General features: G+C 43.6%; 1 protein-coding gene across 1 annotated transcript in view; it reads left to right on the forward strand.

The window, feature by feature from the left end:
- peds1a (plasmanylethanolamine desaturase 1a) overlaps positions 1–15217 on the forward strand; it is a 57541-nt gene that overhangs the window by 26793 nt on the left and 15531 nt on the right. Inside the window, exons 2-3 of the mRNA XM_078257826.1 lie at positions 922–1041; positions 1337–1428. Coding sequence (XP_078113952.1) covers positions 922–1041; positions 1337–1428 — 212 coding nt within the window. The remainder of the gene's footprint in view (positions 1–921; positions 1042–1336; positions 1429–15217) is intronic.

A 15217-nucleotide genomic window follows, 5' to 3' on the forward strand; every position in this document is an offset into this window, starting at 1 on the left:
CATCTGACTGATTACATATTAACACCCTGGACGGACACACACACACACACACACACACACACACACACACACACACACACACACACACACACACACACACACACACACACACACACACACACACAGAGAGAGAGTCATTGTGGTGGTATGGTCCTTTGACCCTGGGTAAGCAGTGAGTTGTTCTCCCAGTGGGTGCAGGGACCTCACCCAGTTCATTAATGCAACACCTCAAAGCCGAACCCCCTCAACTTCTTTTCGTTTCCACTCTCGTCTACAGCCTCCTCTCCTCGATAATAACCAATGCACAGTACTCGGCGGTCAATTGTAACTAAGTACATTTACTCAAGTACTGTAAATTTGAGGTACTTGTACTTTACTCGAGTCTTTTCTTTTCATGCCAACTTTCTACTCCTACTACGTTTTAGAGAGGAATATTGTACATTTTACTCCACTACATTCGACTGGCAGCTTTAGTTACTTTACAAATTAAGATTTTTGCACACAAAACCCATGCAGTTTATAAAATATGTGTTATTATAAATGCAACTACCCAACAATATACAGGCTACAAGTCTAGCCGATCAATCACTTAGTTGATTGACAGAACTGTTTACATTGTTTCCAGTTTCTAAAATGTGAGGATTTGTCTGCATTGAGTACAATGAAAATATACTTTTAATACTCTAAGTACATTTTCCTGATTATACTTACATAATTGAGTAACATTTTCAATGCAGGACCTTTACTTGTAACGGAGTATTTTTTTTTTTTTACAGTGTGGTATTAGTACTTTAACGTAAGTAAAGGATCTGAACACTTCTTCCACCACTGACAGTACCCAACAATACAATTTGTATTTTGATGATGCTGAGATGAATAAAATGCGTTTTTCTTCCCGTTTGTGTCCTTGTCCTTCTTCAGGGAAGCGGCTCCAGGAGTGGGTGTGTGTGATTCTCTGCTTCTTCCTTTTCACCATCAACTTCTCCTTCCTCCTCCTGCACTTCTCCGCCGTCCACATCTACAAGATCATCCTCGGCATCGGTGAGCTGGCAGCCAGAGAGACTTTTTATCGGAGAGAAATTACCAAGCTAAGATCAAGCTTCTCCTCTGTAAAGATATCGCTTTAAAACAACCTGTCACAGTCACCACAAGACGGTGTTCTTATATATGTTTCGAAATAAACCAGTGCAGTCCTAAATCATTGTTCCAGTCCACATGAGGTTTTTGTAACACTTTTTGTAAAAATATTGTTTTGATGTTTGCTTGCACATCTCATAACAACAAAACCGTATCTTATTCCTCTTTTCTTGTGTCTCTTTCTGTGTTCGTGTGCCAGTCCTGGGAATAGTGACGGCAGACTTTGCATCGGGGATGGTACACTGGGGGGCGGACACCTGGGGATCTGTGGACATCCCTGTTATTGGCAAGGTGAGCACACACACATATATACACACAGCCTAACTGCCTAGGCTCCATTAAACAACTTCTAATAATTTGTCATCAATTAGCTACTGAAATCATTATTCCCCCACAACTGAACTGGTACACATTTGATAACGGCCCTCTAAATGAGGTACACATTTTCGGGGCAAAATATTGTTGTGTTGGTGCAGTCTAAATCTCTTTTTTTTTTATTTTTTTTTTTTTAAACTTTTGTTTGTTGCATTTTGCCTGTATCCCACTGTATAGAAGATGACGTTGTGTTGACAAACTTCTATCTGACATCTTTGGATCAGTATTATTTTACTACACATATCCTTGTCAATTACAGACAGTGCTTTCCCTGGGTTTGTGGAAGACTTGGGTGCACATATTTAGCGAGGCGTTAGGGGTCCTCCCTCAAGAAAATGTTCCGTTTTTCAATAAAATAATAATGCTATTTCACATCATTTTGGACCATTAATATATCTTTTTTATAAAACGTTGGAAAAGATAGAGCAGATAATAAATAAAAAACACTCAAAAAGCTTGAAGACCAGTCCACTGGGGACCAACGATAATCACTAGATTACATTCATTCGGCTTAGGCGGTGCCCAAAACTGCTCGGGTGCTACGCCTAAGCCTTAAAATGGTAGGGACAACCCTGAAAGCCAGTTTATTTAGCTCTCATTAAGTGTTTTGCAAGAGGAACATTGTCCACTGCTTTAATTAAGATTAATCTTCTAAACCATTTGGCTGTGCCATGCAAATGAATTTGGTAGCCACCACACACAAAAGGAAATGAACAATTGGTGGAAAGCTGACTCTGCTTGGGCATCCAATGTTATTTCAAACTTAATTTTCACCACTGGCTTTCTTTGCTGTGTGTTTAATTTACTTGCTTAAGGTTTGGTAAATGCATTACTTTTCACACAGTGACAGTGTCTGGCAGCTAAATGGGATTTTTCTTTTTTTGATGTTGGAGGTCTTGTCAAAATAAAAGCTCATAGTCAACCTGCAAGTCAAGGCCTTTGAAGCAAACATGAGATTATAGTAAAGATTTGTGTGACCCAGTGTATTATGGACTACAGAGAAGATACTGTGCCGTATCCGTGTCCCCTCTCTCCTGAGGCTGCGTCACCATGGCAGCATGGTAGTTGCATCTTATTTCCCCCCCACCCCGAGCCTCAGGAATGCCATAGTGACCTGGAAACTAAATGTCAGTGTCTCACAGAGGGATCTCCCTGTAGACCATAATGTCCATGGTCCCCAACACACACGTGGACACACACTGTGAACCTCCACAACCTCTCACTGTACAGTGCCGGAAGACATGTATGCACGTGTGTGTGTGTGTGTGTGTGTGTGTGTGTGTGCGCACTACTTAATTCTCACATTAAAACAAGTTCCCTACATTAATGCACATACCCATTATGCCCCATTTCCCACAGCCAATTAAAGTAAAGGTTATTCTCATTTCAGCCAATTAAAATCGGTGTGATCAGGTGCAGCTTGCAGATTGGTTCATGTGAACTTTGTTTTGATTGATGGGATGAGAGTTCAGTGGGTGTGTGTTTCATCTCCTATTTCTTCTGTTTATGAAATATTCATTGATAATTAATTAGTGGAAATGTTGAAGCCCGTGTGTGTGTGTGTGTTTTGAGACCTGAAGCTTTCTAATTAGAACGTTGGTTCTCATTTGTGCTGAACCCATGTTATCATTGCTCAATTAATAATGTAATACTATTCACTGATTTGATGACGTAAAATATCTCCACACGAAGGCCTACTATGAGACCATAAAAGTGTTAATAGTCTTTTATGTTACAGTATGTGCGTATTAAACACACATGTAGTGTTTATAGTCAAACTCCTCACACTCATTGATATCTGTTTGCAGAATCCACTTGGTAAATGTGTCACTCTGCACACAAAATATTTCACAATTGCATGTTACAAAAATAACACAACAAACCTTAAAGGGGCTGTACTAAAAAAAAAAAACAACGGGCTGGGATTGCCTCCACACGGCACTTACAGACCGTTACCCAATATGTGAAATACCTACGTTTGTTCACCATAGTCCTCATGAATCCACCGGAGTTTAAAATTCCAACACAAAGAAAGCAGAAGGAAACAAACATCGGCGAAAAGACATGCATCTGGCGAAATTTCCTGCGGCAACGGAGCAATCCCTGAAGTGGAACGTCGAGGATATAGACTAAGGCACTGGTAACTACAGGTGTCAATTTAAAGGTCCCATGGCATGACAATTTCACTTTATGAGTTCCCCCAGCCTGCCCATGGTCCCCCAGTGGCTAGAAATGGTGATAGGTGTAAACCGAGCCCTGGGTATCCTGCTCCGCCTTTGAGAAAAGGAATGCTCAAATGGGCCGATCTGGAATCTTCCCTATACTGTATGTCATCATAAGAGGAAAGGTTACCTCCCCTTTCTCTGCTTTGCCTGCCCAGAGAATTTGGCCTGCTCATGAGAAAGAGAGAGACATCATGGCTTGTGTCGGTACACGATCTGTGCTGACTGCACGATCCGTCATGCGCAAGATGTTCGCGCATGCGCAGATGATAATCCTGTTTTACGAGGATTTACGACACTGCGCGATCTGTTCTACGCTAGCCTCCACCGGGAAGCTAACGTTAGTTTAGCTAACAGCTAATTCGGCTAACCACTAGCTGAGACAGCATGTAATAACTTTAAAAGAGCCTCAAAATAAAACCTGAAAATAACCTTTAAAATATATAACAGCTGTTACGTCAGTTCTACTTTACTTGTGCTCATTTAAAATACAATCAATCAAAACTTGTCTTTATTGTTATTACTGTAAAGTCTTAATTTAGCTGTAGCCTGCTTTTCCCAGTGTTTACTTTGAGTTAACCTTATTTTAGACTGAATCAAGCTGACAGCTAGCGGTTAGCCAAATGAGCTGTTAGCTAAACTAACGTTAGCTTCCCGGTGGAGGCTAGCGTGGGACAGATCGAATAGATCGTAAATCCTCGTAAAACCGGATTATCGAATATCTGGCGCATGGCGGATCATGTAGGCAGCACAGATCGTGTACCGACAGCTTGTAAACAAGCGATGCATGGCAGTTGGTCAAGGCCACACCCCCACCCTCCACCTTGCCCCGCCTCTCTCCTCCTCAATAGCATTTAAAGCTACAGACACAGAAATGGCACATGCTAAGGAAAGCTCATTGTGGGACTGGCTCTAGTGGCTGTAATTCTGCACCAAAGCTGAATTTCGGGAAAGAGACTTAAGATACAGTATTAGGGGACCACTAAGGCCTATATAAAAGAGACTTCAGATACAGTATTAGAGGACCACTAAGGTCTATATAAAAGAGACTTAAGATACAGTATTAGGGGACCACTAAGGCCTATATAAAAGAGACTTCAGATACAGTATTAGGGGACCACTAAGGTCTATATAAAAGAGACTTCAGATACAGTATTAGGGGACCACTAAGGTCTATATAAAAGAGACTTCAGATACAGTATTAGGGGGACCACTAAGGTCTATATAAAAGAGACTTCAGATACAGTATTAGGGGGACCACTAAGGTCTATATAAAAGAGACTTCAGATACAGTATTAGGGGACCACTAAGGTCTATATAAAAGAGACTTCAGATACAGTATTAGGGGACCACTAAGGTCTATATAAAAGAGACTTCAGATACAGTATTAGGGGACCACTAAGGCCTATATAAAAGCATCCAAAAAGCAGCATATCATAGGACCTTTAAAATTCAACAAACACAGAGGGAGTGTGACTTCATTCTCGGCTCAGCCATTACCACCATATCTGGTGGTGATGGTATATGCACCATATCTTTACATAGCAAATAGTAGTTTGCTGCTATAATAACTGATCAGATTATACTTCATCACCTTCCATCGTTTTTTCCTCCAAATTTGCTTTTTTCACCAATGTCAAATTACAGCCAGCATTCCTCACGATCCACCCGCTGTTCATAATTCCATAATTCAGTTTCTTTAAGTCCTTCCTAAGTTCTTAGAGACTACTACCGATTTATTAAAGCAGGTTGCACCATTACAGTTTGATAAAATGTTTTAGCCAAAAAAAAAGACTTCACTATTAGTAATGTGTAAATGGGTGTAACACATACAATCAAAAGCAATTAACTTCACTTCACTATAGTCACACAAACTGTAAACTAGCCTCCAAAATTGCAGTTTTGTAATTTATAAAGGGGCTGTACTCGGTGTTCAGATCATTAAGCACTATAGCCAGTGGTAAAGCTCATTTTGTGGACTTGTATCTTTGTGGACTGTATATTACATCTGCATAATGTAACACTGATTGTTTTTTTGTTTTCTTTCACTGTTAAAATTACCATTTAATGACAAACCGTTATATGGCTGGAAGCACACAATAAGAACACAATAACTGTTAACAGCTTAATAATGAGTTGCATAAATGTACTGTATCTTAAATGTTAATATTCTATTTAATAAATTATCATTAGTTAATATCTACACACGGGGGACTGTTTTTGAGTGTGGACTGGTAGCTGAAGAGGTGCCAGTTCACCCCCTCACTCTATCTATTTGTGCATGTATAAGACCTGAGCATGTGTGTGTGTGTATTTCAGGCCTGTGTGTGTTCTAATTTCCCCACTCAGGATCAATAAAAAGTACAAAATTAAATTAATATAAAACAAAATGAAATAAGTCCCGTTAAGTGGCTCTACAGCACTTTATTGAGAGGTTGAATAGTCTGATACATTCTAAGGATTTGTTCTTTTTTTTTAGAATTTTCTGTCAGGCTAGTATCCTATCGCTGTGTCAAATCACTGTGTGCATAATGCCATGCATTTTGCTATCTAGATAACAATCCCGTTTTGTGGGCATTGTGCCCACAGTAGAATAAACCATGACTGTTCAATCCCTGTGGTACTGTTTTTGTTTGCTGAAGGTACTATGTGGTTTGATGTTTATTTATGGCGTGCCATTTATTGGGGTTTGGGGTAGTTACTGGGACCAAAGGCGCGGCGGCAGTCACAGATTTGCATGGTGTGTCGAACACTGTAGGAGACTTCTAATAAAGACTTTAGAAGAATAGACCTTTGCGGAGAACAGAGGGATGGCAATAGGCTAGTGGAAAATAAAGTCTGTGTGCGTGTGTGTGTGTGTGTTTTGAGACTGAGAATAAAGCAGGCCTGTGCTCCCAGTTAAGGTTAGTTTGAATATCAAAGAGGAGCACGATGGAGAACACCTGAGGCTAATGGTTGCAGTTATAAACATAGACCAAACATTTGAAGCCAGTGTTGCTCTTTGTTACTTGTTTGTTCTCATTTTCTTGTTGTTTTGTGTATATATGTACTTTGTGTACATGTGTATGCTCTTATTTTGTTCCCTGTTGTTGTTGTCTTTTTAAAGATGTTGCTCAGATTCTACAATAGACACCATGTAGAACCATTAATGCAGGCACATAACACAACAGCCTCCATACCTTCTATCCGTTAACGTCATTGGCTTAGTATGGCCGGTATGGTCTCCAGGATCTGAGGGGAAAAATGATGCCGAGTCTGTGATTCTAATCCTGTACACTTATTGTGAAATTTAGCCAATATCTCGGAAACGTCCCAGGATCTTAAATTGCATCTACAATTCCTCCACTTGCTTCCCTTCCTCGCGTCTGATTCCGTCCCACTGAGGAAGCATGGGGGCCGGGAGACATGATGAAAAAATGCGAGGAGATAGGAAACAAGGAAATGTGTTTTTTTTTTACAGGGATTAGAAGTTCTTTCCTCTGACACGATCACCAGCTGTTTGGGCGGAGTTTGCAACGGCTTTCAGCTGCACGTAGAGCTGGGCGATATGGAGAAAATCAGATCTCACAATATTCTTGGCTAAATACCTAGATGTCGATATTGCGACGGAATTGTAGGGTTGACAACCGGTGCTTTTACAAAATATTTTACCAATGACATTTTAGATGAATAATCATCAATAATGTGGATATAATGACTTAATGGGTAAAGGCAAATAATAGAACAGTTAGAACAGTCAATGCTGTACTGTAATGCAGCTTGTACAACCAGGAAAAGACAACACTTATGCCATATTACGATATCCAGTCCAATATATCCGTAGTGGCTATTCCGTTTCAAAATTATAGCCACTGCCCCAACAATAGAAGAGCGGTTTTAACGCACCATTGTTCCTTTGTTGTTGATCCAGGCACCATGCGGTCGTTGTTTGAAAATAATAATTAAACACGAATATCCTTCCTATAGAAATAAATCTTAATGATCCTACCAAAACGTTGCAGGCTAATGTTGCATGTGTGTGAATCAGCGAAAATATATAATAATGATGGTTTCTTAAATTATATCAAATAAGATGAAACAGGATGTCTATATGTGGTTACAAAAACTGTGTTTGGTCTCGACTAAAGCTAGGACTTCCAAAAAAAACTTGTTTCCAACTTCCCTTTATCAATTATACCACACCCACAATTACTATGGTATGGCCGATTTGCCAATCAGTGGCCTAGCTGTCTATCCAAATCAGTGGATCAGAACTATAACCAAAATATGGGAAGTCTTAAAATAATAACTATTGTTCTTGAAATATAAACAAATACTGCTTTTTTGGCTTCTAGATTCCGGCCCCTAAGTGTGGCCGTGATAGACCTTTTTCACGGCAGACACGTTGACATGTCATAGTAGGAAAAGCACAGGTGTATTCAAAACCATTAATGATGGCTGCATTCCACTTAGGAGAGGCCCTGGTATTGTTCATGCTGACTCACTGAAATAGCTTACTGGGACACTTAATGGAATTGAGCCTTCGTTAAGGTTATCAATTTCAGCTGTGCTTTTCGTACTATGACAAGTCAAAATGTCTGCTGTGAAAAAGGCCATTAACATAAACAATTACTTCAACATAATCTTAAAAGGAGCCTAAACTTTACGTACATTTATGCAATTTACTGATGGGGCGTACTAATGTGCCTGTCTTGGTTTTCAGTAGCAACCTCCTTACGTGTCTTCCTGCATCAGGTAATGGTTTAATCACTCTGGCAATCAACCAGGAGCTGCGTGGAGCAGTATCATCCACTATGAGGACGACATCATCAGTTGCAAGATTCCGCTTTGAGATATTCCATTTCTGGCGCTCCTGCAACAGGGGGAGATATTGCCCAGCCCTAGCTGCACGGCTTCCGGGAAGGCTGCTCTCGTGTATCCTCGCTCATAGCTCCTTTTGGAGATCCCTCCTCGCCCCTCTGGGCAGAAATAAGAGTTCTGAGCCGGCCTTTACCATACAGGGCCAGAACAACTTCTGGTTCAAGCGAGGAGATATCAAATAAGAGACTTGGGAAACAGCCCGTCTCTCAGTCTGTGTGCGCGCTGAAATGAAAAAGGGAGGGGACCAAGCCACACATTATTCATTATTCCATTCATGCTTGTGCACAGGACAGGGGAAAGGCTGTGGATGTGTAAAGAAAGGGACAGTGGGCGCGAGAGGGACGTAAATCTGACACATGCTCACGTTGTGAAGGACCACTGATGGGTGCGGTGCATTTATTTGGGTGTTGAGTTCAAATATCGACAATCTTCAGAGTCACAGACTCCACATTTGTTTTTTTTGAATATATGTTTATTGCAGATCAGCGGTGGGTACAGACTGCACTTGTTCATACAAGCAACATTGTTTTCCATTTTCGTATTCATACAACAACAATAAGCAGCAAACAAGAACATACAATTGTAATTATTTGGCGGATTCTGAAGACATTATGATGAGGCACCGTAGCAAATATGAAGACTTAGTTAAGAGACCAAAAAGCCAACCAGGAGTCAAAAGAGAAAAGACAGATTGCACATTTAACATGTTCCGTTTGTATGAGCATATTTGATTTGCACATAAGAAAGTCTAGATGGAAACCTAAGATGACAAAAACACAATTGTGTTATAAATTGCTATACCAAACAAAATGCTCATGGAGACAAATTGTTCAAATACAGCTTGATGTTGTGTTGCTTCTTTGGTAGTATTCATGTCATGCTGCCACTCATTTCAGCAAAAAGCCCAAAAATTAAACAACAACGCTGCTGATTAAACACCAATTTTAAAAAGGGCCACAAACATAATCAGGGAACAGCAAGGAAGTGCTACTGGTGCTCCATGATTTTTTTTGTTTTTGTAATATTCTTCTTATATCCTCTTGAATATATTTGCACAAAGGTAGTTAAAGGAACACGCCGACTTATTGGGACTTTAGCTTATTCACCGTAACCCCCAGAGTAAGACAAGTCCATACATACCCTTCTCGTGTCCGTGCGTGTTGTAACGCTGTCTGACTTTTTTGTACACGCTGTGACTCTACAAATCACAACATGTAAATAGGAACATGTTGCCGTTGTTTTGTCACTTATTCGGAGCAGTAGGCTAGTTGGAACCAGTTGCCTGCAGGTTCTGTGCTAGGCTAAGCTACCAGTGGAACCGTCAGACAGCGTTACAACACGCACGGACACGAGAAGGGTATGTATCGACTTGTCTAATGCCGCGTTCTATTTACCCCGGAACTCGGTTTTAACGAGGTCAAAGTCGTAAACACGCCCCCTGACCTCGGATTTACGAGCTCGGAACTCGGACAACCTCGCAGTAGCCCGAGTTCAAAATCCAACATGGCTGCCCCCTGTATCAACAGTTGTAAAAAGCTGCAGTAACATAAAGTTATAAGCACTTCTGTCTTATTTGTGTCACTAAAAATGTGTCGTTCACACAGTCATGTCCAACTTCTATCTGTGGACATCTTGTTGCGCTGTTTGCATGCACAAAAAATGGCGTAATGCGTTATCAACTGGATTTGCTAACAATAGCTAACCGGGCTAGAGCTAAAGAAAACAATGAAAATCCGACTTTTAAATAGAACGCATTCAACTCGGGTAAGATGTCATTCCCAGCTCCGGCTTCCGAGTTCCGAGGAAACTAGAACGCGGCATTACTCTGGGGGTTATGGTGAATAAGCTAAAGTCTCAATAAGTCGGCGTGTTCCTTTAATGGAAACACTGATTCACATTTTACTTTGACAAACTTTCAAACGTTTTAGCAAGCAATTTAATAGAAACACAACTATTGCGTGTCCCTTCTGAGGTTCCGCTGCACTGAAAATTGGAGAAAATGACACCGTATTGACATTAGGGCCACATTTAACCATTATTTTTATCATTGATTAATGTGCTGATTATTATTATTATTTTTTTTTTTTTCAATTCATCTTTGGTCGATGAAACTATGAAACCCAAATAAATAGTTAAATAGTTCATAAATGCCCATTTCAACTTCCGGAGCCCAAGGTGATGTGTGCAAATGTCTTGTTTCGTTCGACCAAAACAACTCCAAAACCCAAAAATATTCAATTTACAATAATATATGACAGCTTCTCCGGGAACCATCACCTTATCGTGGTGGAGAGGTTTGTGTGTCCCTATGAACCTGAGGGCTGTGTTGTCTGGAGCTTTGTGCTCCTGGTAGGGTCTCCCAAGGCAAAGTGGTCTCAGGTGATGGGCCAGACAAAGAATGGTTCAAAAATCCTATGAAAAATCGAGGAAGGGATGAAGTGACCCTGCCCGGAGGAAGCCCGGGGCCCCCCGTCTGGAGCCAGGCCCAGATGGAGGGCTCGTCAGCGAGCGTCTGGTGGCCGGGTTTGCCACGGAGCCCGGTCGGGCACAGCCCGAAAAAGCTACGTGGCGGACATCCCTCCATCCCATGGGCCCACCACCTGTGGGAGGAACCGCTGGGGTCGGGTGCGCTGCCACATGGGTGGCAGTGAAGGTCAGGGGCCTCGACGGACCAGACACGGGCAGCAGAGGCTGGCTCTGGGGACGTGGAATGTCACCTCTCTGTGGGGGAAGGAGCCGGAACTTGTGCGGGAGGTGGAGCGCTACCGGTTAGATCTGGTGGGGCTTACCTCTACGCACAGTCTTGGTTCTGGAACCATACTCCTGGATAGGGGTTGGACTCTTTTCTTCTCCGGAGTTGCCCAGGGTGTGAGGCGCCGGGCGGGTGTGGGGATACTCACAAGCCCCCGGCTGAGCGCCGCTACGTTGGAGTTTAACCCGGTGGACGAGAGGGTCGCCTCCCTACGCCTGCGGGTTGTGGGGGGGAAAAACTCTGACTGTTGTTTGTGCATATGCACCAAACAAGAGTTCAGAGTATTCGGCCTTCTTGGAGACCTTGAGTGGAGTCCTGCATGGGGCTCCAGTCGGGGACTCCATAGTTCTGCTGGGGGGACTTCAACGCGCACGTGGGTAATGATGGAGACACATGGAGAGGCGTGATTGGGAGGAACGGCCTCCCTGATCTAAACCAGAGTGGTTGTTTGTTGTTGGACTTCTGTGCTAGTCATGGATTGTCTATAACGAACACCATGTTCGAACATAGGGATGCTCATAAGTGTACTTGGTACCAGAGCACCCTAGGCCAAAGGTCAATGATCGATTTTATAATCGTTTCATCTGATCTGAGGCCATCTGTTTTGGACACTCGGGTGAAGAGAGGGGCGGAGCTGTCAACCGATCACCATCTGGTGGTGAGTTGGGTCAGGGGGTGGGGGAAGACTCTGGACAGACCTGGTAAGCCCAAACGGGTAGTGCGGGTAAATTGGGAACGCTCTGGAGGAGGCCCCTGTCCGACAGACTTTCAACTCACACCTCCGGCGGAGCTTTTCGTGCATCCCTGTGGAGGCTGGGGGCATTGAACCCGAGTGGACAATGTTCAAAGTTTCCATTGCTGAAGCTGCGGTGAGGAGCTGTGGTCTTAGGGTCTTAGGTGCCTCAAGGGGCGGTAACCCACGAACACCGTGGTGGACACCGGTGGTCAGGGAAGCCGTCCGACTGAAGGAGTCCTTCCGGGATATTTTATCCCAGACGACTCCGGAGGCAGTTGCAAGGTACCGAAGGGGCCCGAAGGGCTGCAGCCTCTGCCGTGAAAGAGGCAAAGCAGCGTGTGTGGGAGAAGTTCGGAGAAGACATGGAGAAGGACTTTCGGTCGGCACCAAGGTACTTCTGGAAAACCGTTCGCCACCTCAGGAGGGGGAAGCGGGGAACCTTCCAAGCTGTGTACAGTAAGGATGGGACGCTGTTGACCTCAACTGAGGAGGTAATAGGGCGGTGGAAGGAGCACTTTGAGGAACTCCTAAATCCGACTAATACGCCCTCTATGGTAGAGGCAGAGCTGGAGGATGAGGGGGATTGGCATCAATTTCCCTGGTGGAGGTTGCTGAGGTAGTTAAACAACTCCACAGTGGCAAAGCCCCAGGAATTGATGAGATCCGTCCCAGAAATGCTTAAAGCTCTGGGTGTGGAGGGGTTGTCTTGGTTGACACGCCTCTTCAACATTGCGTGGAAGTCTGGGGACGGTGCCTAAGGAGTGGCAGACCGGGGTGGTGGTTCCCCTTTTAAAAAGGGGGGACCAGAGGGTGTGTGCCAATTACAGGGGTATCACACTTCTCAGCCTCCCGGTAAAGTCTACTCCAAGGTGCTGGAAAGGAGGGTCGTCGATGTCGAATCTCAGGTTGAAGAGGAACAATGCGGATTCCGTCCCTGGTCGTGGAACAACGGACCAGATCTTTACTCTGCAAGGATCCTGGAGGGAGCCTGGGAGTATGCCCAACCAGTCTACATGTGTTTTGTGGATCTGGAGAAGGCGTATGACCGGGTGCCCCGGGAGATACTGTGGGAGGTGCTGCGGGAGTACAGGGTGAGGGGTCCCTTCTCAGGGCCATCCAATCTCTGTACGACCAAAGCGAGAGCTGTGTCCGGGTTCTCGGCAGTAAGTCGGACTCGTTTCAGGTGAGAGTTGGCCTCCGCCAGGGCTGCGCTTTGTCACCAATCCTGTTTGTAGTATTTATGGACAGGATATCGAGGCGTAGTCGGGGTGGAGAGGGGTTGCAGTTCGGTGGGCTGGGGATCTCATCGTTATTTTTTGCAGATGATGTGGTCCTGATGGCATCATCGGCCTGTGACCTTCAGCACTCACTGGATCGGGTTCGCAGCCGAGTGTGAAGCGGCTGGGATGAGGATCAGCACCTCTAAATCGGAGGCCATGGTTCTCAGCAGGAAACCGATGGAGTGCCTTCTCCAGGTAGGGAATGAGTCCTTACCCCAAGTGAAGGAGTTCAAGTACCTTGGGGTCTTGTTCGCGAGTGAGGGGACAATGGAGCGGGAGATTGGTCGGAGAATCGGCACAGCAGGTGCGGTATTACATTCAATTTAGCGCACCGTTGTGACGAAAAGAGAGCTGAGCCAGAAGGCAAAGCTCTCAATCTACCGGTCAGTTTTTGTTCCTACCCTCACCTATGGTCATGGGCTGGGTCATGACCGAAAGAACAAGATCCAGGGTACAAGCGGCCGAAATGGGTTTCCTCAGGAGGGTAGCTGGCGTCTCCCTTAGAGATAGGGTGAGAAGCTCAGTTATCCGTGAGGAGCTCGGAGTAGAGCCGCTGCTCCTTTGCGTCGAAAGGAGCCAGTTGAGGTGGTTCGGGCATCTGGTAAGGATGCCCCCAGGGCGCCTCCCTAGGGAGGTGTTCCAGGCACGTCCAGCTGGGAGGAGGCCTCGGGGGAGACCCAGGACTAGGTGGAGGGATTATATCTCTAACCTGGCCTGGGAACGCCTCGGGATCCCCCAGTCGGAGCTGGTTAATGTGGCCCGGGAAAGGGAAGTTTGGGGTCCCCTGCTGGAGCTGCTACCCCCGCGACCCGACCCCGGATAAGCGGATGAAGATGGATGGATGGATAATATATGACAAAGAAAATCTGCAAATCCTCTCATGTGAGAAGCTGGAACCAGAGAATGTTTGGCATTTTGCTTGAGAACTGACAAAAAAACTTAAATAAAGTACGATAAATTAATCAATTATCAAATAAAAAAAATATTTTTTTCGATTGAGCGACCAATCAATAGACTAATTGACATAACTCTAAAGTTACTGGATGTCTTTCTTTGTAGATAGACTAAATGATCTGAAATCCAGTTATATTTCTTCTTATTATTATTTTTAGCGGGTCCATTGTGAAATAGCACAATCACAATATTTACAAAATGCCTTTTTTTGTAACCAACATCCCTTAATTGCACGGTGATGTTGTTATACTGTACGTCACATTCTCCTATACTGCACACTGCTAATGCTCTTCATAAGGAATTGAATAACAATGATTTGCTTTGATTTGAATCCATAAAAGCCTTTTCACTCCCCAGTGCTAAAACTGCAACGCTATCTTAAAAAGTGCTCTCCATTCTCCCAGTAGTGTTTAGAACTATTCCTTAGCGAAGCTTTGGGCCGTGCTGTTTTTTTGTCGTTGTTGAGCTTTAATTGACTCAACAAGGATTTAGCAGTCCTCTAATGACACCACTTTGAGGACAAAGTCACGCTCATTAGTTCCCAATGATGCTCGATTCACATTGAAATTTGCCAGATGTGTTTACAGTTTTTAGGGATATATATTTGAAGATCCTTTCTCTCTGTTTCTCTTCTGCAATCTTTTGAAATCTTCAGTACCTTTATGTCAATTTCCCTCTGTCTTTCTCTCTCTGAGAAACATATCTCCTTTAATTCTTCTCTCTAATGAGGCTGATTAGAGCGTTGAAGTAGACTTACTGTAGTTAAATGATTTAAGTCTGTTCTTTCTAAAAGGCCAGAAGAGAGGAAAAAAAGGGTGACACTAAGAAGAAAGCATAGATGGAAAAAAACGGGCCAAAAACAGAAACCAACAAAAAGTGAGATGAAAATACAGCATAAAGG

This window comes from Sander vitreus, chromosome 8 (assembly GCF_031162955.1).
Source record: "Sander vitreus isolate 19-12246 chromosome 8, sanVit1, whole genome shotgun sequence".
In the NCBI taxonomy this organism is placed as follows: domain Eukaryota; kingdom Metazoa; phylum Chordata; class Actinopteri; order Perciformes; family Percidae; genus Sander; species Sander vitreus.